Source organism: Chiloscyllium plagiosum, unplaced genomic scaffold, assembly GCF_037043375.1.
Source record: "Chiloscyllium plagiosum isolate Xiang-an unplaced genomic scaffold, Cpla_swu_hap1 HiC_scaffold_43, whole genome shotgun sequence".
NCBI lineage: Eukaryota > Metazoa > Chordata > Chondrichthyes > Orectolobiformes > Hemiscylliidae > Chiloscyllium > Chiloscyllium plagiosum.
Genome location: NW_028270181.1, coordinates 18,377,002 through 18,398,811, shown reverse-complemented (window position 1 = coordinate 18,398,811; position 21,810 = coordinate 18,377,002). Strand labels below are relative to the sequence as shown.

Genomic DNA, 21,810 nt, shown 5'->3' with positions numbered 1-21,810 from the left:
TACCCAGAATATGTTTTCCACAGACATTCATTAAGAACTTCTTTTGAAAGTGCCCAGGAGAATGTTCAGTGTTCTGATCATCATTGTCAGAATTTGCTGGTAAGAACTGTAATGTTTAGAAATCAACAATTGACTAGGATGTTATGATTGTGAAGTCTGCTCACATGACATTGATAGGATACAAAACCAGAAATTGCTGGAAAAGCTCAACAGGTCTGGCAACATCTTGGAGAGATAGTAGAGTCAATGTTTCACATCCAGTGACTCTTCTTCAGAACTTATATTTTGAGTCTGAAACAACTTCTTCAGAACAGAAAGGTGTTGGAAACCAAATATTTTGTCAAAAGTATAATGTACAAAAAAAAATCTGTTTTCTATCCCCTTTCAGTTCCAAAGAAAAGTCATTTCAAACTTGAAACGTTAACTCTGTTTCTCTCTCCACACATGCTGCCAGACCTATTGAGTTTCACCAGTATTCTCTGTCTTTGTTTCAAATTTCCAGTCTCTGCAGTATTTTGCAAATCAAAATGTCAAGGTGTTCATTTAATTAGCAAGGGAGGTTTACTCATCTGATTGATTTCGTGTTTGAGACCAGTGCTGTAATAATAATATTAACCTGAAAATGAATTGATTCTTTTCCAGGATTTTTTTTTTGCAAAGTGGCTATTTTGTTCCCTTAATTGGTGTCCACTTAATCACCACAATCAACCTTAGTGTTTCAAAGAAGCCAGCATTAGCATCTCAAGGCATCAAGGAGTGGGCAACTGTAAGGTTTTTCCAGCATTACCTATATCCTGGGAACAACAAAAATCAAAAACAAAGACTAAATAATTACTGTAAATTCAAACTGTACACCAGTACAGTGGCTCAGTGGTTAGCACTGCTGCCTTATAGTATTAGGAACCCGGATTTGATTCCAGTCTCAGGTGACGGTCTGTGTGGAGGTTACTTGTTCTCCCGTGTCTGCGTGCTCCAAATGCTCCAATTTCCTCCCATAGTCCATAGATATGCAGGTTAGGTGGATTGGCCATGCTAACTTTCCCTGTAAGGTCCAGGGATTTGCAGGCTAGGTGGAATAGCTATGGGAAATGCAGGTGTAGAGTAGGGGGGTGAGGCTGGGTTAGATGCTCTTCAGTCCAATCAGTCTACGCGGACCATGTAAACAAGTGCATGGTCCATATCCACCAAACCTTTCCTATTTATGCACTTATCCAAATGCCTTTTAATCATTGTAGCTGTACCTGCATCCAACATTTTCTCTGACAGTTTATTCCAAATACGAACCACTGTCCATGTAAAAATATTGCCCCTTGTGTCCTTTTTAAAGCTTTCTCCTCTCACCTTAAAAATATGCCTCTAGTTTTGAAGCCCACACCCTAGGGAAAAGACCCCAATTATTCACCTTGTCCATGCCCCTCATGATTCTATAAAACCTCAATAAAGGCACTCCCCAACTTCCTATATTCCAGCGAAAAAAGTCCAAGCCTTTCCAGTCTATCCCAAACCCTCTATTCCTGGCAACATCCTGGTAAGTCTTTTCTGAGCCCTCTCCAGCTTAATGAAATCCTTCCCATAACAGGGAGACTACAAATGGACACTCCAGAGGAGGCCTCACCAACATCCTCAGGCCTGAAGGGTTACATCCGAAATGTTGACTTCTCCACCTCATGCTGCTGCCTGACTTGCTGTGTTCTTCCAGCCTCCTGCTTGTCTACTTTGGATTCCAGCATCTGCAGTTTTTTTGTCTCTTCTTAACCACCCTATCTACCTGTAATGCAAATTTCAAAGGAGTATATACCTGTGCCCCTAGATTTCTCTGTTCAATAACACTATGCAAGGCCCTCCTATTAATTGTATAAGCCTTGTCTTTGTTTGTATTCCCAAAATTTAATACCCCGCACTTATCCAAATTAAACTCCATCTGCCAATCCTCAGCCCCATTGACCCAATTGATTAAGATCTCTTTGGGGTTTAGTGGCTAGCTGGTGTTTGTGGATGCGGATTGCCAGTTGTCTGCCTGTTTGTCCTACATAGTGTTATGTGCAGTCTTTGCATGGAATCTTGCAAATTACGTTAGCCACTAAACGCCATGACCAGCTGCCCCGAGTAGCCACACAAACAGGTGACAAGGGCCACAAATATGACTGGGACAACACAACGATCATAGGACAAGCCAACCATAGGACAGTCAGAGAATTTCTAGAAGCATGGCACTCATCCACAGACTCCATCAACAAACACATTGACCTCGACCCAATATAGCGGCCACTACACCGAACAATCGGAACCAGCAACCAGAAGCAGCAGAAATGCAACCAAATAAATTCCAGAAGACACAATACAGTAGGAAGCTCCAAAACACTGAAGGTGTCACCTAGACAGGGGACAAAACGCATGCAAATCAACTTCCCAGCTCGGTGAACATACCCACAACTATGACGCAAAACCCATTTTGGATCCATTTGGCAAGCTCTCCCTGAATCCTATGTGATCCAGTTTTACTCGTTAGTCTACCATGCAGAACCTGGTCAAAGTAGCTTGGTAACCACCTTTCAGTATACATCAGACACATGGACCATGTTCAGCAGACACTTAACACCCCTGGAGAATTATAACCAGCACTGCCTTCGTAAGATCCTGCAAATACTAACAGAATAGGCATACCAACGTGAGCATCTTCTCCCAGGTCAGTTTCCCCACAGAGTCAATGATCACACACAGCCAGCTGCGATGGGTGGGCCACATTGCCCACATGCCTGACCCCAGACTCACTACAGCAAGTGCTCTATTCTGATCTCCACAATGGCAAGTGATCACTAGGAGGGCAGAAGAAATACTACAAGGACACTATGACAGCATCTTTGAACAAATGCAGCACCCCCAGTGGTATGTGGGAGTTGCTTGCAGTGAAGAAGTGTCCGTGAAAGTACCAACCATTTCAAGCATCACCAAGTGGAGCCAGTGGAGGACAAGCACAAGATTGCACAGAATCCAGAGCGTTCCAACCAACCATCTTTCAAATACAACCAGCCCCACCTGTGGCCTCGTCTGTGGCTCCAGGAGTATGGTCACCTGGAGTTCACAACACTCTGGACAGCTCAGCAACTGCCTGCTAACTTTGAGGAATTCAAAACATTCACTGTCACCCATCTTGCACTAAAGCCAAAGACCAATTTTATTGCCAGCAAAATGAAGAACTTGTATTTATCATAGAATCATAGAATCCTTACAGTGTGGAAGCTGGCCACTTGGCCCAACAAGTTCACACTGACTCTCTGAAGAGTAACACACCCAGGCCTATTACTCTAACGTTTACCCCTGACTAGTGCATCTAACCTACACATCTCTGAACACTGTGGGCAATTTAGCATGGCCAATTCACCTAACCTGCACATCTTTAGATTTATACAGCAACTTGTATGATCTTAGACTATCCCAAAGCTTCAGAAACATTAAAACACCTAAACATTAGAGTTGTTGAATAGGTGATAAATGCAGAGAGAATATGAACTGGAGCAAGCCCTCACACACACCATTGGGGTATTCTATGAGTAGGGTTTCATTCATGACCTTCCTGTCCCATTCCTCGCTGAAAAATGCAAAGGTTCTGTGAAATTTTAATTAAACATAAGACAGACTATCCTACGGACAAAGAGCATGGTGCTGAGATCGCAGAGTGAGCTATTTCCTAACGTTAACAGCAGAAACCATCTAAGAATGTGAAAGAAACACGTTCTTCGCCCAGCAGAGGCTGAACACTGCAATTGCTGACGTGTGTGCTCTGGGAGGGGGGTAAAACGTGCAGATGCTGAATTCGGCTACCTTGTGTAAAAAAAAACCAGAAATTCTACGAACAGTGAAGAGTGTAGAGCATCGGAATAACAAATTAAAAGATGGTTAAAGTTTGATAACTACTACTGGAAATGAAAATTCCGACACCAAGCAGTGAAAGAGAAGCTGACGCGTTCACTCACAGCAATCAGAGCCTGGGTAATATTTCTAACTCTCAATCGGCTTGAAACTCGAGACTGCTGCTCATCATTTGATGTTTAACTTGAGTTGTCCTGATTTTGGCTCCATGTTATCATTGCCAGTTTAAATGTGAAAGCAGAGAGAGAGAGAAAAGGAGTCAGAGAAAGTTGCATACGTCATTCATCGCCAATTTCCTCGTCAGAATAGTGAGCAGTGGGGGCAAAGGGCTCGATGGTGCAGTATTGACAACCCCCTATATAAGGAGCAGGAGGAACAGGCATTGCACAGTGTTGCAGACAGAACTGACAGCAGCAAGATGAACTACAGCTGGGATTCTGTGGGTATGTCCCCCCATCGGAAGGTGTACACAGACCCTCAGGCTCGGACCCTGAGCTACTCCGTCCCTACCTTGCGCGCCCAGAACTGGTCCAGGACCAGCGGCCGCCTTAGCTCCGCCGGCAAGGGGGCGAGTGGCCGGGGCTTCAGCTCGGCAGCTCACAGGTCCTCGGAGATGGTGGAACTCAGTCAGCCCCCCCTGTTCGCGAGTGAAGGCAAGGCGCGGGGCGCCAATGAGAAGGAGCAGATGCAGGGGCTGAATGACCGCTTCGCCGGCTACATCGACAAGGTCCGCCAGCTGGAACAGCACAACAAGGCTCTGGAGGCAGAGATCACCGAGCTGAGGCAAAGGCAGACCTCCTCCAGCCGCCTGGCCAGCATCTATGAGCCAGAGATCAGGGAACTCCGCCAGCTCATCCAGGAGATCGAGAACCAGAAGGGCCAGGTCTTGCTGGAGAGGGAGCACTTGGGGGAAGACCTGCAGCAGCTGCAGGCCAAGCTGGAGGAGGAGACGCGGGTTCGAGACGAGCTCCAGGCGAGCATCGACATGTGCAAGAAAGACACGGACGCCGCTCACTTGGTGAAACTGGAGCTGGAGAAGAAAGCCCAGGCTCTGGCGGATGAGATCGAGTTCCTGAAGAGCAACCACGAGGAAGAGGTGGCCGATCTCTTCTCTCAGATCCAAGCCTCCCAGGTCGGGGTGGAAATGAAAGATTTCCTGAAGCCGGACCTGACTGGGGCCCTGAGAGAGATCCGGGCGCAGCTGGAAGGCTACACTAATGTCAACCTGCAGCAGGCAGAGCTGTGGTTCCGTTCCAAGGTGGCGAAACTCAACCAAGCTGCAGAAATGAATAATGAGGCCATCCAGACTACCAGGCAAGAGATCAATGAGTACCGCAAGCAGCTCCAAACCAAGAGCATTGAGCTGGAGACGGTCAGGGGCACCAAAGAATCCCTGGAAAAGCAGCTCAACGACATCGAGGAAAGGCACGATGCAGAATTAGTCCACTACCAGGTAAGGAGCCTGTCAGTGCAGCCCCGCCCAGCATTCCCCTTGTAATCTCTGAAAGTACAGGGTTTTTTTCTGTCTTTTTTTTAAAAACAGGATACCATTCAACAATTGGAAAATGAGCTGAGAAACACCAAGTGGGAGATGAGTCTCCACCTGAGGGAATATGAAGATTTGCTGAATGTCAAAATGGCTTTGGATGTGGAGATCGCCTCCTACAGGTAAGGCGGTTTATAACATGCAGCATCACCTTCCCTGGGACTCAACAGAGTTGGGACCTTGAGGACGTCACATATTGCGTGGTCGCAGAATTCAAAGGGTGAATATTAAAACCTTAGAAGATCAAACATTTTTTTTTCTTTGAAAACGTGCATGGTAAGCTGTCACAAGGGTTAAATTCTTTGTGTCAGTGACTGGGTACCTCTGCTAGCCCCACTCAATTCGTTCAAGGATGTTATTGCACACATCTGGAGAGGTTGGAATAAAGCCCACAGCCTCCTAGCTTAAAGGGAGGACACTACCACTGCACCATTGCTGTGCATGATCAGACTGACATTAACACTGCAAAGTTCACTCACGGCAGTGGGCTCAACACGTGTAGTGAGCAGTAAAGAATGGATATTTTCAGGGCTGATTGTTGATCTGTCTGGCCAGGAAAACTGAACAACACGTTTTCCCGGTAAATATCTAATTTTTTTGGACATGAATCCCACTAAAATAATGGGAATATGAAAAGGCGTTCAAACTGCAGTAATCCTGAGTGGGAAAACAAACTCGAGAGCAAAACTGTACGTCATTCAAGTCAAATACCTTTAATACCTCTCAACAAATCAGTAGAGAACCAAGCTGTGAGAATATTTCACTTGGGTAGTCCTGCACCAATAATCACAGCAAGATCTTTTGTACCGAGAACCATGTCGATGAAGACTCACAAAGGTTTGTAATTATGAAATATCCCGCATGCAGATTATTCCCATAACAGCGTCTCTATTGATATTCTCAAAGTCACAAAGGACAGTGAGCGCTTGAAGGGGTTAAAGGAGATGTCAAGATGTTTGCATCTCAGTCAATTAATCATTCCAACTTTGATGACCCTAGGCTGATACCCGGGCGCTGTAAGGGACAGGCAGGTTGCAAATGACTTGCTAGGCAAGGCTGTCTGAAAGAAAATGATAATCAAAGGAAAACAATATAGTATCAGAGAGTGCTGGAGGAACTCAGCAAGTCTTTCTGTGAGTGGCTGGAGAGAGAGAAACTGAGCGTAAGCTGATAGTATAAAGGAGCGCCTTGTTTCTTCACTGTAACCTTGACAGGTGACTGTGAGCTGTGCAGGGGAAAACACGATGCGGTGCTGGGATGCTGCAGTTTGGGAGGGGGAGGGGAGGACCAGGCTGAGGGCAGAATAGCAGCAAACTGTGGTTAGCGCTAGCGCGCCTTCTACTGGCGACGCTGTGCAGTGTTCTATAGCCCAGTCTGCACCAATTTGACATGATCAGTCCCTCAGAAACATAGTGGGGCGAGGGAAGGTAACATTTTCTTTAAATATTCACTTCCAATCCTCACAGTTCGGCTTTCCACGGAAAGAATCCGGGAAGTGTTTGGGAGACGTAGGTGAAATCTTTTGATGCATTTTAGATTTACTTCAGTTGTATTAGAACACAAACCTTTTCTTCAAATTCAAGAAGTTTTATAATTCTTCTAATAAATGTCAAAGTGAGATTGAATTTTCTTAATTTCACTACTGCAACCCCCATCAAAAATATAACAAGAATAAAAGCCACATTACTGAGGGTGTTCTACATTTTTGTAGGTATGTGTGAGCCGTGTCCATTGCCAATGGAGGTTAATTGATCAATTCACAATTTAGTCCAACTAAGAAAACCCTCTAGTTAATAGGAAATGCTGAAGAATTTAGCAGGTCTGGCCACATGTATGATTTTGACTCTAATATGATTCTCCTTTGCAATTAAAACAAATTGGATTACAATCATCTGCAATTAAACTGCACTTGTATTTTATGTTGTGTGCTGTATTCAGTATCAAAATGTATAGATATCTGAAGGAAGTCCATCAAGTTGCTGTGTTACATTAATTCATTCACATTTTAAAATTCAAGGTCAGTGCAACAGGGCTTTCTGAAATAAATGAGTTAATGTAATGTGATTTTAAAATATCTTAATCTGGAGCTGACTGCAGCTGGAGAATATCTATCTGGACTCTGGTAGGCTTGGATTTTTCTACAATTCCACTTTCAATCAAATAGTTTGTGTTGTGACCCTCAGACCCTCTAACCTCTACCAGTCACCTAGGTCAGGATTTATCTGCACTTCACTCCCACACCCCCTCTAAAATGACTTGCGTTTATATAGCATTCTTCACAATCGCAAAAGCACTTGACACCAAATTTAAATGCTCTTTTGAGCATTGTTGCTAATGGTGCACTAATGGTGCTAATGGTGTACTATTGTTAGAATTCAGCGAACTCCCACAAATAACAGTGTGATCCATCTTCTCAAGGGTACTGAAGGATGGGCAATATACAATGACCTTGCCAGAAACATGCATGTCCCAAGAACAAATAAGAAGAAAACAGGTTTTTAGGGTGGTGTTGTGGGGTAAATGCCAGGCAATTCACCAGAGTTAACTCTTCTCCATGTAGTGCCAGGGGCTTTTTTATGTTCACCTGAGAGAGAAAACATGGCGGCAGTTTAATGCATCATCTGAAAAACGGTATCTCTGTCTTGGTGCCATGCTAAAATGTTAGCTCTGATATTTGTCTTTAGTTGGTGAGGCAGGACCTGAATCCATAACATTGGGACTTAGAGGCAAGAACACTACCAACTGGGAATAGAAGTGATAGACTTTTAAATTTCAGATTTGAGTTGATTATTCTACATAGAACCCCACAGCATGGAAGCAGGCCATTCAGCCCATCAAGTCCACACTGACCTGCTGAGCATCCCACCCAGACTCACCTCATTCCTGTAGCCCTGCATTTCCCATGGTTATTCCACCTAACCTATGCATCCCTGGGCACTACAAACAATTTAGCATGGCCAATCCACCTAACCTGCAAACCTTTGTAGGAGGAAACCAGAGCTCCCCTGAGGAAACCCATGCAGACACAGGGAGAATGTGCAAACTCAAGGCAGATAGTTGCCCAAGGTTAGAATCGAACCCAGGTTCCTGGCACTATGAGGCAGCAGTGCTAACCACTGAGCCATCCATGTTACACACAACTGACCACAGTGATATTGTTGAGGGGAATCTCCATGTATTGTGCAAAGGCCTAATGCTTTTATAAAATTAGGATAAGGAAAAGGAGACCGAGCCACTCCATATTACTTTCCTTCATGGACACTGACCAAATGCAGCAAGGACAAGAGTCATGGGGCAGATCACTAGCTCGATTTGATGGTGCTTAGTGTGAAGGATGTACAGACGGGGAGTAATACTAACTTGGTAAAAGTGAGAGAAAAGGAAATCATTTATTCATACCAAACTGTCCACTGCACCATTAGCATCATCAAGCATTGTTTAATTTGTGCACTCAGTAGTGTCATTCATCTTATAAGCACATAACGATGTTCCCTTTTCTTTAATCAGGAAACTGCTTGAAGGTGAAGAGACGAGATTTGGCTCAATTACAGGTAGCTACACTCCTCCTTCATATGCGTACAGACAAGTACAACCCATGACACATTCAGTTTATGTTACAACAAAGGGCAAGGGCACCCCCACAAAGGCTGCCCCTCAATACAAATTTGTGGAAGAAATTATAAGTGAAACAACAAAGGAGGTTGACATAGCTGAGCTGGAAGACACTATCCAAACAGCTATCTCTGACGATGGTTCCGGTGAAAGATTTGACGAGGATGACCAAACCAAGCAGGAAGATGAAGAAGACAAAGATGAAGCAACAACAGCTGAAGCTTCAGATGAAGAGGAGGCTGAGAGGGAGAGCGAAACTAAAGAAGAGAGTGCAGAGGAAGAAGCTATAGAGGGCAAAGAAGCTGAAGAGGATGGAACAATGACAACAGAAGAATCTGAAGAGAAAGAAAGTGCTGAAACAAAAGAAAGTAATGGAGAAGAGACAACAGAAATAAAAGGTAAAGATGAATCTACAAAAACAAAGGAAACTGAAGGGCAAGATGCTGCTGAAAAGAAAGATAATGTTGAAGAAGAAACTGCAGATTCTAGAGAAGAGGAAGAGAATACAGAAGCAAATGAACCTGAAGAACCAGAAACTACAGAAACAAAAGGCAAGGCTGGGCAGCAAGAAGTTAAAGACATTGCAGAGGAAAAAGCTCCGGAAAGAAAACAGGGCAAAGAAGACAGCACAGAGAGAAAAGAGTCTGCAACACAAGCAATAGCAGAAATGAAAGCAGATGCTGAACAGGAAAAAACTGCCGGTGCAAAAGAGAAAGCCGAAAATGAGAAGCAAGCAGCTATTGAGGAAGATCAGACTGAACCAAGTGATGCTACAGACAAAAGAAATGGTAAGGAAAAGGAGGAAGACCATGTGACTCAGCAAAAGGAGGAGTCAAAAGGAACAAGCACAAATCAAAAAGATAAGCCCCACCCTGTGGCTGAAGAAATTGCAGAAGAAAGTAAAGATACAAAGAAACCAGATAAACCAGAGCTAGAGTCAGATAAAGTAAAAGAAAAGGCAAAAATAGATGCAAAAGAAGCTACTTTTCAGGAATTAGTAAAAGAAAGTGAAAAACAGACAGTTAAAGTTGAGAAAGTGCAAGCAAGTGAAGTAACAAAGGTGTCAGAAACTTCAGAGCAAACAAAAAAGTCTATAGAACAACCAAAGGAAGAAAAAGTCAAAGACAAAACAACTGATGTCCCTAAGAAGGAGGAGAAAGAAACAAGCAAAGACAACACTGTAACATTGGAAGAAACGCAAACTGACAAAGATAGCAGCAAAAAGCAGTCTAGCAAGGAAACTGAAGACAAAATGGTGAAAGCCTCAGAAGCAGAGAAAGTGCAAGAAAAAGTTGCAAGTGACACTTCTGAAAGCAAGAGCACACAATCTATAGACAGAACAGCAGAGGCCATTATAAATGGCTTGGATATCAAAATAGATAAAGAAGATATAGAAGTTGAAACTGACAAGGAAACTACAAAAGTCTCAACACAGGTTGTGCAGAAAATTGCAGAGGAAACCATTAAAAGCAAAGAAGAGATTGTGAAAATCACAATGACCAGCACAATGAAAAAAGAAGTGATTGATGAAACAAAAAAGGAAGAAAAATCCATGTCAGCTTCATCATATACTCAAAGTGAAGCCAAAGGAAGTATATGAGTGCCAGAAATAGTGATAGATCAGACAGTTAAAAAATGCATGTTACACAGTAAAGGTCTGGCACTTCAGCAATTTAAGAACATAGAAATGAAATGTATGTTTCTGCAATAGGAAGTATGGGATTTTCTCAGGGGAATAATTTCAATTTTAATTTGTTGCTGCATGAATAATTGCACAATTAAACATTGCCATTGCCATGGGGTGCTTACAAATATCTTTGACTTTGAGAAATAGTTTTGATGTCAATGGAATCAATACAACAGAAAAAGCCTTAATTTTCCTGTTGATTTTAATATATTTAAATACATGCGCATTGCGTTTTAAAATTCAGACATTTTTGAGTCCTCAATGACACTTGTAATTGCTACGAGCATAATCAACTAACAAGTAGCAATCGATATACCATTCACAAATAAATGCACTTTGTCAAAGAATCTGTGTCAATACAAATTTATTTATTTTGGGATGTTTTGTCTGCTTAGAAAAACTTGGGACTTACATTGTACATCTAAAACATTTTCCAAAGTATGACACAGCCAGCCAATTTTTTTTTTTAAGCGTAGCCAATGCTAAAGCAAAAACAGCAGACAATTTGCTCACAGCAAACTCTCTTAGACACAGTGTGAGTGATTCTTCCTCCTCCTCCTCCATGATGCTGAGATTCTGCAGATCACAAACACTTGGACATCAAAATGATGCTTAATGCATTTCTAATTTCAAAATATATTTGCTTAGCTCAAGTACCATTAAACACCAACAATCAGCCTAAAAAAAGAGACTCAGAAGATAAGAAGGAATGGAATGATATGGAATGAAGCTAATTTCCACCAGACACATAAAGTCACACAGTCAAACAGCATGAAAGATGACTCTTCGGTCCAACTGTTCCATGCTGAACATAATCCCAAACTAAACCAATCCCACTTGACTGCTCCTGACCCATATCCCTCCAAACCTTTCCTATTCATGTACTGATTTAACACGTAATCTATTCCATTATGAGTCTATTCATTAACTGAATCATTTGAAGAAAAGAACAGAGAAACAAAATGTGTCCCTTTAAACATTCGATTTTATTCAGGAAATTTACTTCTTTGGTCACTGGCCACAATCCAACTTCAAATCCAACACCTGAAATTCCTTTGCGAAGAACAATTTGTCCATTTTTAAATTTACTTGCTGACTCTCAGATGAGACAGTAAACGCTGCAACTTAAGGCACTTATTGAAAGAAGAGTGGGTTAGATGTCACCTTAAAGACTTCATCCCCACTTGTCTGAAAGTAAATTGTAAGATGCTACTTTTGAGCAACTGTTAAATTCCTGCCTTAATGACATAAAATTAGCAGAATAACTCCAGAGTGTGGTTCTAAGCTGAAGTCTAAGGAGAACACTGTGGGAATACCCTAAGCATTACTGAAAGCAGCCCTGTCATAAAGAGCAGGGCAGATGTCCAAGAGTGTGGTGCTGGAAAAGCACAGCAGGTCAGGCAGCATCGGAGAAGCAGGAGAGTCGACATTTCGAGCATTCCTCTCAGACTCGACAATACAGGAATATTGATTGTCCTCTGGCTAATGCCTTGGAGTCAAGGTTAATGCAACAACTTCCTACTCATCTGTGTTTGATGGACATTTTCTGAGCACTCAGAATATCCTGAAACCTCCAACCTTTAAACAACATGAATGGCACATCAAACTGCCTGAAACTCAAATAATGACAACTTGGGTGACAGTTATATCCAAAGGGATCCCTCAGTGCGGCAATCACCTAGAGGAAGTTGGGTCAGGAAGGAAGGGGGGATGGCCCATTCGGCATGGATGTGCAGGTTCATGAAAGGAGGCTGTTAGCTGTTAGCTATCAGACCTGCCACAAGAGAGGGTTCACTTTCATTTAGTGTAACATACAGGAGTAAAGGAAAGGAGGTTTTCTGCTAATGGTTGGCATTGAAAATTCAGGTCAGAGCAAAGACATGAGCTGAACCCTGAAATGCATCTGGTTCCTGCAATGGCGCTGTATACTGCACACATTCACTGGTTAGCACTGGAGTTATGCACAGAGGTATAAAGAAAAGAGGCTCTCTAAAGTATGAAAGCTGCTTTTACAGTCAGGCAGTGTAAGAACAGGCTTGTTCTGCTGGCTTCAAATCAAACCAGTATTCTCCCTGACATCTGTAAATGGTGACCACCCAATACTTCGCAGCCAATATCCTAATTTGCACCAAGCCCCATTTTCATTGGCTCATACAAGCTCCTGGTTCAGCTGTTTTTCAAATTCTCACCCTGATCTTCAAACCCATGTCCTTGAATCTTACTGTGTGGCTCATTGCTAAATCTTACTTAGCAATGCTTACCAGCTTGCATTTACCATGATAAAAATTACATATAAATTTAAGTTGTTGTTCAAGATGCACTAACCTGAGATATGCCAGCCAGAATACAGTACAGTGGTGTGAAGCTGTACTTGATGAGATTTTGTCAGGCGCTTTGCCGCCAACACCCAGTGTGTGACCTTCCCATTACTGAAAGCAGCCCTGTCATAAAGAGCAGGGCAGATGTCCAAGAGTGTGGTGCTGGAAAAGCACAGCAGGTCAGGCAGCATCGGAGAAGCAGGAGAGTCGACATTTCGAGCATAAGCTCTTCATCAGGAATGTCGATGTTTCGAGCATGAGTTCACCTGCTCCTTGGATGTTGCCTGACCGGCCGGGCTTTTTCAGCACCACACACTTCGCGTCTGATCTCCAGCATCTGCAGTCCTCACTTTCTCCACAGGGCAGATGTGACAAAACACTGGCCTCCTCGCCAGCCAGTCTTCCTGAATTTGCCTGATTCTGGGCCTTCAGCTCATGGTACAGAAGCATTGCAAAGCTTACCTGTCCCTCAGAACCACAAGAGCCCACTGTACAAACTGGGCTTCATTTAGCGATTGCCAGCGAAGTGCAAGTGGGGACAACATCTGATCACCATCAATCTCAGACAGCACACCTTAAGAAGATGCATATTTTATAGGTATAAACTTTAGTGCATTTTTGAATGTGTGGACTTCGCCTTTAATTCTGAATTCATTACCGCCCAGGTTTTGTTTTCTCTCCGCTTTCCGTCAATGCTTGCTGCACCATGACTCAGCAGTTAAAGATGTTTGAACCCAATTTGTATTCCACAGCACCATCTACTGACAAGAACCCCAAATATCATTCTAAGCATTTATTGTGATCACTGAACATGCACAACAGTTTTAATAATAAATTACTGTTGCCAAACATTCCACATTCACAGTTATCTGATATCTGTAACAGAGTTGTCCGAGACACAATTACAATGAGGAGACAGCATGGCTGACTTCACAAGCTGATCACTTAAGTGAGGTCTTTGCTGACAGAAACTAAGGGATGCTAGTGGCTGATTACCAGAAGGACAGCATGATCTGAATGTAACTGAACTGCAGCACATATGACCTTGACATAACCTAGTGACTAAACCAATGTCTGTCTTTCTCTGAATTCAAATATATGCAACATATCATTTGAGACAATGTCCCTGATTTTAACTCAATCCTCTGGGTTGGAGCAGGATATGCAATTAAAATTGCAAACATGGGTTGACTGCCTCAAATACCCTTTAACCAATATTTTAAAGCCAGAGTGGGTTTACTTGGGCTTGTTCTGGCTGACTTTGGTATTGCATCAACCATCTTCTGTTATTACTTGTCCCAAATAGACAGAGTTATTGGCTCATTTTACCGTAACTACTGTTTAGACGTTTTGATGTTCATATGAACATAAATGAAGTGAATGGTGTGACATTGGAACAAGCCAATAACTTTGTCTATTTAGAATAAATGATAACAGAAATTGGCAGAAGTGCTGCCAAATTTAAAGTAGGGGTAGCATTATCCAGAAATTATTTTGTGAGGACAAATTTTGTGCTAACAAACTAAAAAGCTCAACCTTGTGATAAAGAAAAGCTTCATTTTATGCTACATGATATCCATTTTCCTGCATTCCTCAGAAACTTGGACAATTACCAAAGGGCTGTGGAAGAAACTTAATGCTAAGAATGCTGAGTTTTTTGAATGCCCCTCATGGGAAATAGAAATTTACTGTAAATCTTGTAGCCATGAACTTGTGTGGTAAGAATCTGGCTGTAGTGCCTCTGAGTCGAGAGTGTGGTGCTGGAAAAGCACGCAGGTCAAGCAGCATCCGAGGAGCAGGAGTATCAACGCTTTGGGCAAAAGCCCTTCATCAGGAATGAGGCTGTGGCCCGAGGAGGTAATGAGATAAATGGGAGGGGGGGGGGGGGGGAGGGCTGGAGGGAGGTAGCTGAGAGTGTGATAGGTAAATGAAGGTGGGGATAATGGTGATAGGTTGGTAGAGGAGATTGAATCGGATAGATGGGAAGGAAGATGGATAGGTGGGACAGGTCATGAGGGTGGTGCCAAGTTGGAAGGTTGGATCTGGGATAAGGTGGGAGGAGGGGAAATGAGAAAACTGGTGAAATCCACATTGATGCCCTGGAGTTGGAGGGTCCTGAGGTGGAAGATGAAGCATTCTTCGTCCAGGCATCAGGTGGTGAGGGAGTGGCGGTGGAGGAGGCCCAGGACCTGCATGTCCTTAGTGGAGTGGGAGGTGAAGTTGAAGTGTTCGGCTACGGGGCAGTGTGGTTGGTTGGTGCGGGTGTCCTGGAGATGTTCTCTGAAGCAGCCTGTAAGTAGGCGCCCTTTCTTCCCCCAGTGTAGAGCAGACCGCATCGGGAGCAACAGATACAGTAAATGATATGTATGGAAGTGCAGGTAAAACTCTGATGCTAGCTTCTGAGGCTACCCACATTCTCCAAGTAAACCTCATTGTGCCTTGTCCTGAGAAACCACTCCAGGAGGCTTGGGATCTTATTGCAAATAATTGCTGAGTGGACAGGCAGGAGGCTGGAAGAACACAGCAAGCCAGGCAACATCAGGAGGTGGAGAAGTCAACATTTCAGGTGTAACCCTTCTTCAGGACTGCCAGGATTTACAGACTCCTGTCTACCTTGGAATCCAACATCTGCAGTTTTTTGTCTCTAACTAATAATTGCTAGATAAGCTTCCTTCTATATGGATATGTTGACATGAAAAGTACACTCTCAGAAATACTTCAGGCCTTCACACCAATTTCACACAAATCGTACAGAGTGTAAGTTTCAAGTATCGAATGATACTTTTATTGTATTGGAATCTGCAACTGCACCTCTAAACACCTTAGCACACCTTATTGGAATATATCCTTCATTCAAGTTCACATACAAATGAAGCAATTAAACAAGCATTTTCTTGACATATTATTTGAGAAATCTGCTAATGGGTTCACTGCTACTGAACACTACACTTCCAATGGTCAATACACATGTCGGGATTCCTACAATTCCATGCACTGTGGGATTGATCTTATTGGCAACATGATCAGTCACCTCATAAACAGGATCAAGTCATTTGTTGACCACTTGTTCACAATTTGCTCATATTGCATGATTGATGCCGAAGTAAGGTATGAGACAATGGTAATCCAAGCCAGATCATTTCTCGATGCATGTTGTGTCAACTCCTTCAGAAGGGACAGTGAAGTCAAAACATTCATTTTTTCAGCTCCACAGATGTTGCCAGACCTGCTGAATTTCTCCAGCAATTTCTGTTTAAGTATGTTTCAAGGCTTGCGGTCTTAGAGGTATAGGGAAACAGGCTGACTCTGACCACTGCCATAAGCTGAGAAAGCGGCATTTAGCATTTACAGTGGGATCAAGCCACAAGAAAATAAAAGGCTTTTCTTAGCAGATTTTACATGGGTATGATGGATTCTTCTGAAGAAGAAGACTCGTCCAATCCTAACCATGTATTGTAAATTTCAAAACAAGTCTGAACTGTCAAGAGGCACTTATTGTGCAGTGTGCAGTCCATATCTTTGGTCAAGATACTTAGATGATCAGTAAAGTGGCCCAAGCTGTACCTCATTGGAACCAATTCTGGAAACGTTCCTGTTCTCTTAAGAGACGGAACTGAGAGCAATCACCAGAAGTTTGGAATAAATTTCAACACAGTCACAGTTTTGAGCAATAGCCTAAGGTTATCTTAGGCCTATACATTATAATGGATACTACAGCCTTGTAGATCCAGAGCTGTTCCCGACACAACAAGGGTGATGCACAGAATCACATTATTACAGTGCAGAAGAAAGCTATTCAGCCCACTATGTACGCACCATCTCTCTGAATGAGCTTCATGACTTAGAGTCATCCTTACACTTTTGATCCGTAATGCTATACATTATTTATAATTAAATCATCATCTTCAAAGTCCTTCTGAAAGATTCAATTTAACCCATCTCCATGTCACAACTGGGCAGTGCATTCCAGACCAGAACCACATTTGTTTTCACATATGTGACGATGTGGTCACTTTAAAAAGGTTATTTGGCCCTTGGTTTTTTTTTTGAAGAGAGATCATAATGGCAGAGATGCTGAAGGGCCTAGTTTAACAATGCAAAGGGAGTGGCCAGTTCTCCCAGTTCTGGATTTTTCTAGTTTGTTTTTAGCTGTAGCAGTCACAAGATATGAGAGTCCAGGGGAGTTCTAAGCTTCAGTAAAGAATTTCTCTGACTTTTTTCTGAAATCTCTCTTTGGATGTTGTCCCCTTCTGCCTGTAAGAATCTGTGTTTGAATATGCCTTTATGGGATGTTACTGTATTGGAACAGTTAGTTAGCAATAGTTACTGTATCAGGTTGGTTAAGTTTTTAATAGTTAAGTGATTTTAAATTCCGTTTTCTTTTGTTTGTGTTTTAAATGTAGTGTTTAAATAAATTCTTTTTTGCTGAAAGCGGAGTGATTTGGCAAGTTGCATCACATCTGGAAAGTTCGCTCACATCTGCCTTTAAAATAAGAAAATGTTAGTGTCTAGGCTACCTTCCTAAAATATTTTGAGGGGTTCTGGCCTGGTCCATAACACATAACATTAACTTATTTTGCAAATCACCTTAAATCCATGCCTTCTTGTTCTCGAACAATTCTGAGAGAGAACAGTTTCTCCATATCTACTCTGTCATATTTGAAAACTTTAACCTCCTCTTCCCTCCAAAGAAAAAGGTCCCAACTTCTCAAATCTATCCTCATGACTGAAGGGATTCATCTTTCTTCTAAATCTTCTCTGTACATTCTCTAATGCATTCACAAGCTTTTTTTAGAGTGGTGCCCAGAACTATACACCATACTCGAACTGAGATCCAACTGGTCATAGAATCATAGAGTCATGCAGCACTGAAACAGGCCCTTTGGTCCAACCATGCCAAACATAATCCCAAACTAAACTAATCCCACCTGCCTGCTCCTGGCCCATTTCCCTCCATACCGTTCCTATTTCTGTACTTCACCAAATGTTATTTAAATGTTGTAATTGTGCCCACATCCATCACTTCCTTAGGATGTTCATTCCATCCTCTGTGTAAAACATTTGCCCCTTGTGTCTCCTTCCTCTCACCTTAGAAATATGCCCCCAATCTTGAAATTCCCCATCCTAGGGGAAAGACAACTGCCATTAACCCATTCTATACCCCTCATGATTTTATAAACTTCAATAAGGCCACCTCTCAACCTCCTACGCTTCAGTGAAAAATGTCCCAGCTCTCTTTATGATTCATACCCAGCAACATTCTGGTAAGTCTCTTCTAAACCCATTCCAGCTTAAAATCTTTCCTATAGTTGGGTGACCAGAACTGGCCTGTTCTATGCAGGTTCATCATAATCTCTTTGCTCTGTGCTCCTACTAATGAAGCCTAGGATACTGTTCACTTCATTGACTGCTCTCTCTTCCTGTCCGGCCACCTTTAATAACTTTAATGGCACATTTGACCAGAAGTATCACCTCACACTTTACAACATTGAACTTCATCCGTAAGCTACCCACTCACTCCCACCGGATTTTTTACATCCTTGTGAAGTTCTCAAATCTCATCCTTACTACAGCCCTTCTAAGTTTTCTATCAAATGCAAACTTTGAAATTGCCCCTGCATATTAAGGTCTAGGTTATTTATGTGTATCAGAAAAGCGGGGGTGCTAGTACTGACCCCTAAAGATAAAAACAGAACACGGCAGAGAAACTCAGCAGATCTTGTAGCATCTGTGGAGAGAGAAACAGAATTAATACATCGAGTCCAAAGTATTTTTATTGAAAACCAAAAATATTGATGTTTTTCCTAATTGAATCACACTGTTACCAAAGCAAAGAAACCAAATTATCGAGACATTTAGCGTCGCCCTTTGAATTGCTGAGCAGAATTGGAGTACAGCATTAACATTCCCCTTCAGTAAGCGAAGCATCGATTTTGCACAGTCATCAGCAGCTCTCCTTATATAAGGCAGTGAGCGACTGAGAGGTGTAGCTGTACTCTGGCGCTGTCCAGCTGCTGAAAGATGAATTCGAGCAGGCAGCCTGTGAGCAGCTCTCCGTTTAGGAGAATGTACTCAATCTCCTCTCGGAGATCGAGTCGGAATCTGGGCTCTCAGATCCCAACATTCAGCTCCCAGGAGTGGTCCAGAGACACTTCCCACAGACAGGGAGGTCTGGCGGCGAGCCGAGACTCCAGGCTGCGGGGAAATGCTGGGATCAGCCTCGGATATGACCAAGTGCTGGGCGCCAATGAGAAGGAGCTGCTGCAGGGGCTGAATGACCGCTTCGCCAGCTTCATCGACAAGGTCCGTCAGCTGGAACAAAGCAACAAGGCTCTGGAGGCAGAAATCACCGAGTTAAGGGCAAGCCAAACCTCCCAGTCTGACCTCGCTAATGTCTATGAGCCAGAAATGACCGAGCTCCGGAACCTCATCCAAGAAAGTGAGAAGCAGAAGCTGGGTTTCCACTTGGACCGGGGTCACCTGGAGGAAGATCTCCGCCGGTTGCAGAGGAAATACGAGGAAGAGAGACAGATCCGACAAGAGGCTGAATCCACTCTCCAGGCTTTGAAGAAAGACACAGAGAGTGTGCTCATGACCAAACTGGAGCTGGAGAAGAAAGCCCAGGCTTTGGCGGATGAGATCGAGTTCCTGAAGAGCAACCACGAGGAAGAGGTGGCCGATCTCTTCTCTCAGATCCAAGCCTCCCAGGTCGGGGTGGAAATGAAAGATTTCCTGAAGCCGGACCTGACTGGGGCCCTGAGAGAGATCCGGGCGCAGCTGGAAGGCTGCACCAATGTCAACCTGCAGCAGGCAGAGCAGTGGTTCACAGCGAGAGTGGCCAAGCTCAATGATGCTGCAGCCAGCAACAGGGAGACTCTGCAGAAGACACGGCAGGAGATCAGTGAGTACAATCGCCAGCTCCAGTCCAAGAACCTGCAGCTGGAGACAGTCAGAGGGAGGAAGGAGTCTTTGGAGAAACAGTTGGATGATGTTGGAAGCAGAAACCGTGCTGAATTAATGCGGTACCAGGTGAGGATGCCATAGGAAGCTAATGGACTCTGTCCCACTGACTCCATTATTTATTTATAATGTGTGTGTGTGTATAATTTGTTGTTTGTTTTCCAGGACACCGTTCAACAATTAGAGAACGAGCTGAGACACACCAAACAGGAGATGGCTCGTCAACTCAGGGAGTATCAAGATCTGCTCAACGTCAAACTGGCTCTAGATGTGGAGATCACCTCCTACAGGTGAGCTCACCAGGATCGCTGTACCGGCTTTGAGTTGTGGCTAACGCTTCAAAAGCATTCGATTGCGGTCATCAAGCCCGTGCAGCTTAAATATTTCTTTTTAAACATTTAGACAATACTAATTGATATAATCAAGTTCATGTGACTCTTCTAATGACATCGAGCTGATTAAACATTGTAGAAGTGTTTGAAATTAATGAAAGATTTAACATCGTCCCGACCAATAGAGCGTCAGATTGCTAGATGTTGCTAAGCAGAATTATGTGAACTGAAAGCTTTAAATTTTCCTTTCAGTTATTCCCCAGATAAACGTTGAAGAGAGTAATCTCCTTCCAAAAGTCAGTTATTTATCAATGATATTTCCAAAGAAGGAAGTGTTTATGTCTTACTGTTCACATCCCTGGGGCATTTCCACAGCCAACAGGACATGTTAGAACATATAGATAGAACATAGAACATTACAGCGCAGTACAGGCCCTTCGGCCCTCGATGTTGCACCGATCTGTCATACCAATCTGAAGCCCATCTAACCTACACTATTCCATATACGTCCATATGCTTGTCCAATGACGACTTAAATGTACTTAAAGTTGGCGAATCTACGACCATTGCAGGCAAAGCATTCCATACCCTTACTACTCTCTGAGTAAAGAAACTACCTCTGACATCTGTCCTATACCTATCCTCCTCAATTTAAAGCTATGCCCCCTTGTGCTCGCCATCACCATACTTGGAAAAAGGCTCTCCCTGTCCATCCTATCTAACCCTCTGATCATCTTCTATGTCTCTATTAAGTCTCCTCTCAACCTCCTTCTTTCTAACGAAAACAGCCTCAAGTCCCTCAGCCTTTCCTCGTAAGACCTTCCCTCCATACCAGGCAACATCCTAGTAAATCTCCTCTGCACCCTTTCCAAAGCTTCCACATCCTTCTTATAATGCGGTGACCAGAACTGTACACAATACTCCAAGTGCGGCCGCACCAGAGTTTTGTACAGTTGCAGCATAACCTCATGGTTCCGGAATCCAATCCCTCTATTAATAAAAGCTAAAACACTGTATGCCTTCTTAACAACCCTGTCAACCTGGGTGGCAACTTTCAAGGATCTGTGTACATGGACACCGAGATCTCTCTGCTCATCCACACTACCAAGAATCTTACCATTAGCCCAGTACTTTGCATTCCGGTTACTCCGACCAAAGTGAATCACCTCACACTTGTCCGCATTAAACTCCATTTGCCACTCTCAGCCCAGCTCTGCAGCTTATCTATGTCTCTCTCTGTAACCTACAACATCCTCCGTCACTATCCACAACTTAATGTATTATGGTTGTCACTGCTGTAATGTTGCTTGCCTGTATGAGTGCAAGTTTAACAACCCTCAAGAAGTGTGACATCATCACAGGACAAAGCAGCCTGCTTGACTGACACCACATCCACTAACATTCACTCCTTCTACAACTGTCCCATCTACAAGCTGCACTGCAGAAATTCACCAAGGTCTGTACACAGCATCTTCCACACCCATG

At 43.3% G+C, this 21,810-nt stretch overlaps 2 protein-coding genes across 4 annotated transcripts in view; both read left to right on the top strand.

Moving 5' to 3' along the window:
* Positions 1-3,949: 3,949 nt before the first annotated feature.
* LOC148137443 (neurofilament medium polypeptide-like) lies at positions 3,950-11,062 on the top strand. 2 transcript variants are annotated; one of them, XM_087982332.1, is made up of 3 exons: positions 3,957-5,323; positions 5,414-5,538; positions 8,924-11,062. In XM_087982332.1, the coding sequence occupies exons 1-3, from the start codon at positions 4,289-4,291 to the stop codon at positions 10,626-10,628; spliced, it is 2,865 nt and encodes a 954-aa protein (XP_087838458.1). In that variant the 5' UTR covers positions 3,957-4,288; the 3' UTR covers positions 10,629-11,062. The 2 variants fall into 2 exon arrangements, with proteins under 2 accessions (XP_087838459.1, XP_087838458.1); XM_087982333.1 differs by lacking the exon at positions 8,924-11,062 and having other exon boundaries at positions 3,950-5,323; positions 5,414-5,542.
* An 8,002-nt stretch (positions 11,063-19,064) lies between these two features.
* Positions 19,065-21,810, top strand: part of LOC122541839 (glial fibrillary acidic protein-like) — a 42,557-nt gene continuing 39,811 nt past the window's right edge. For both annotated transcript variants that reach the window (XM_087982279.1, XM_043678883.2), the window contains exons 1-2: positions 19,065-20,062; positions 20,159-20,283. In XM_087982279.1, the coding sequence (XP_087838405.1) occupies positions 19,100-20,062; positions 20,159-20,283 (1,088 nt within the window). In that variant the 5' untranslated portion in view covers positions 19,065-19,099. The remainder of the gene's footprint in view (positions 20,063-20,158; positions 20,284-21,810) is intronic.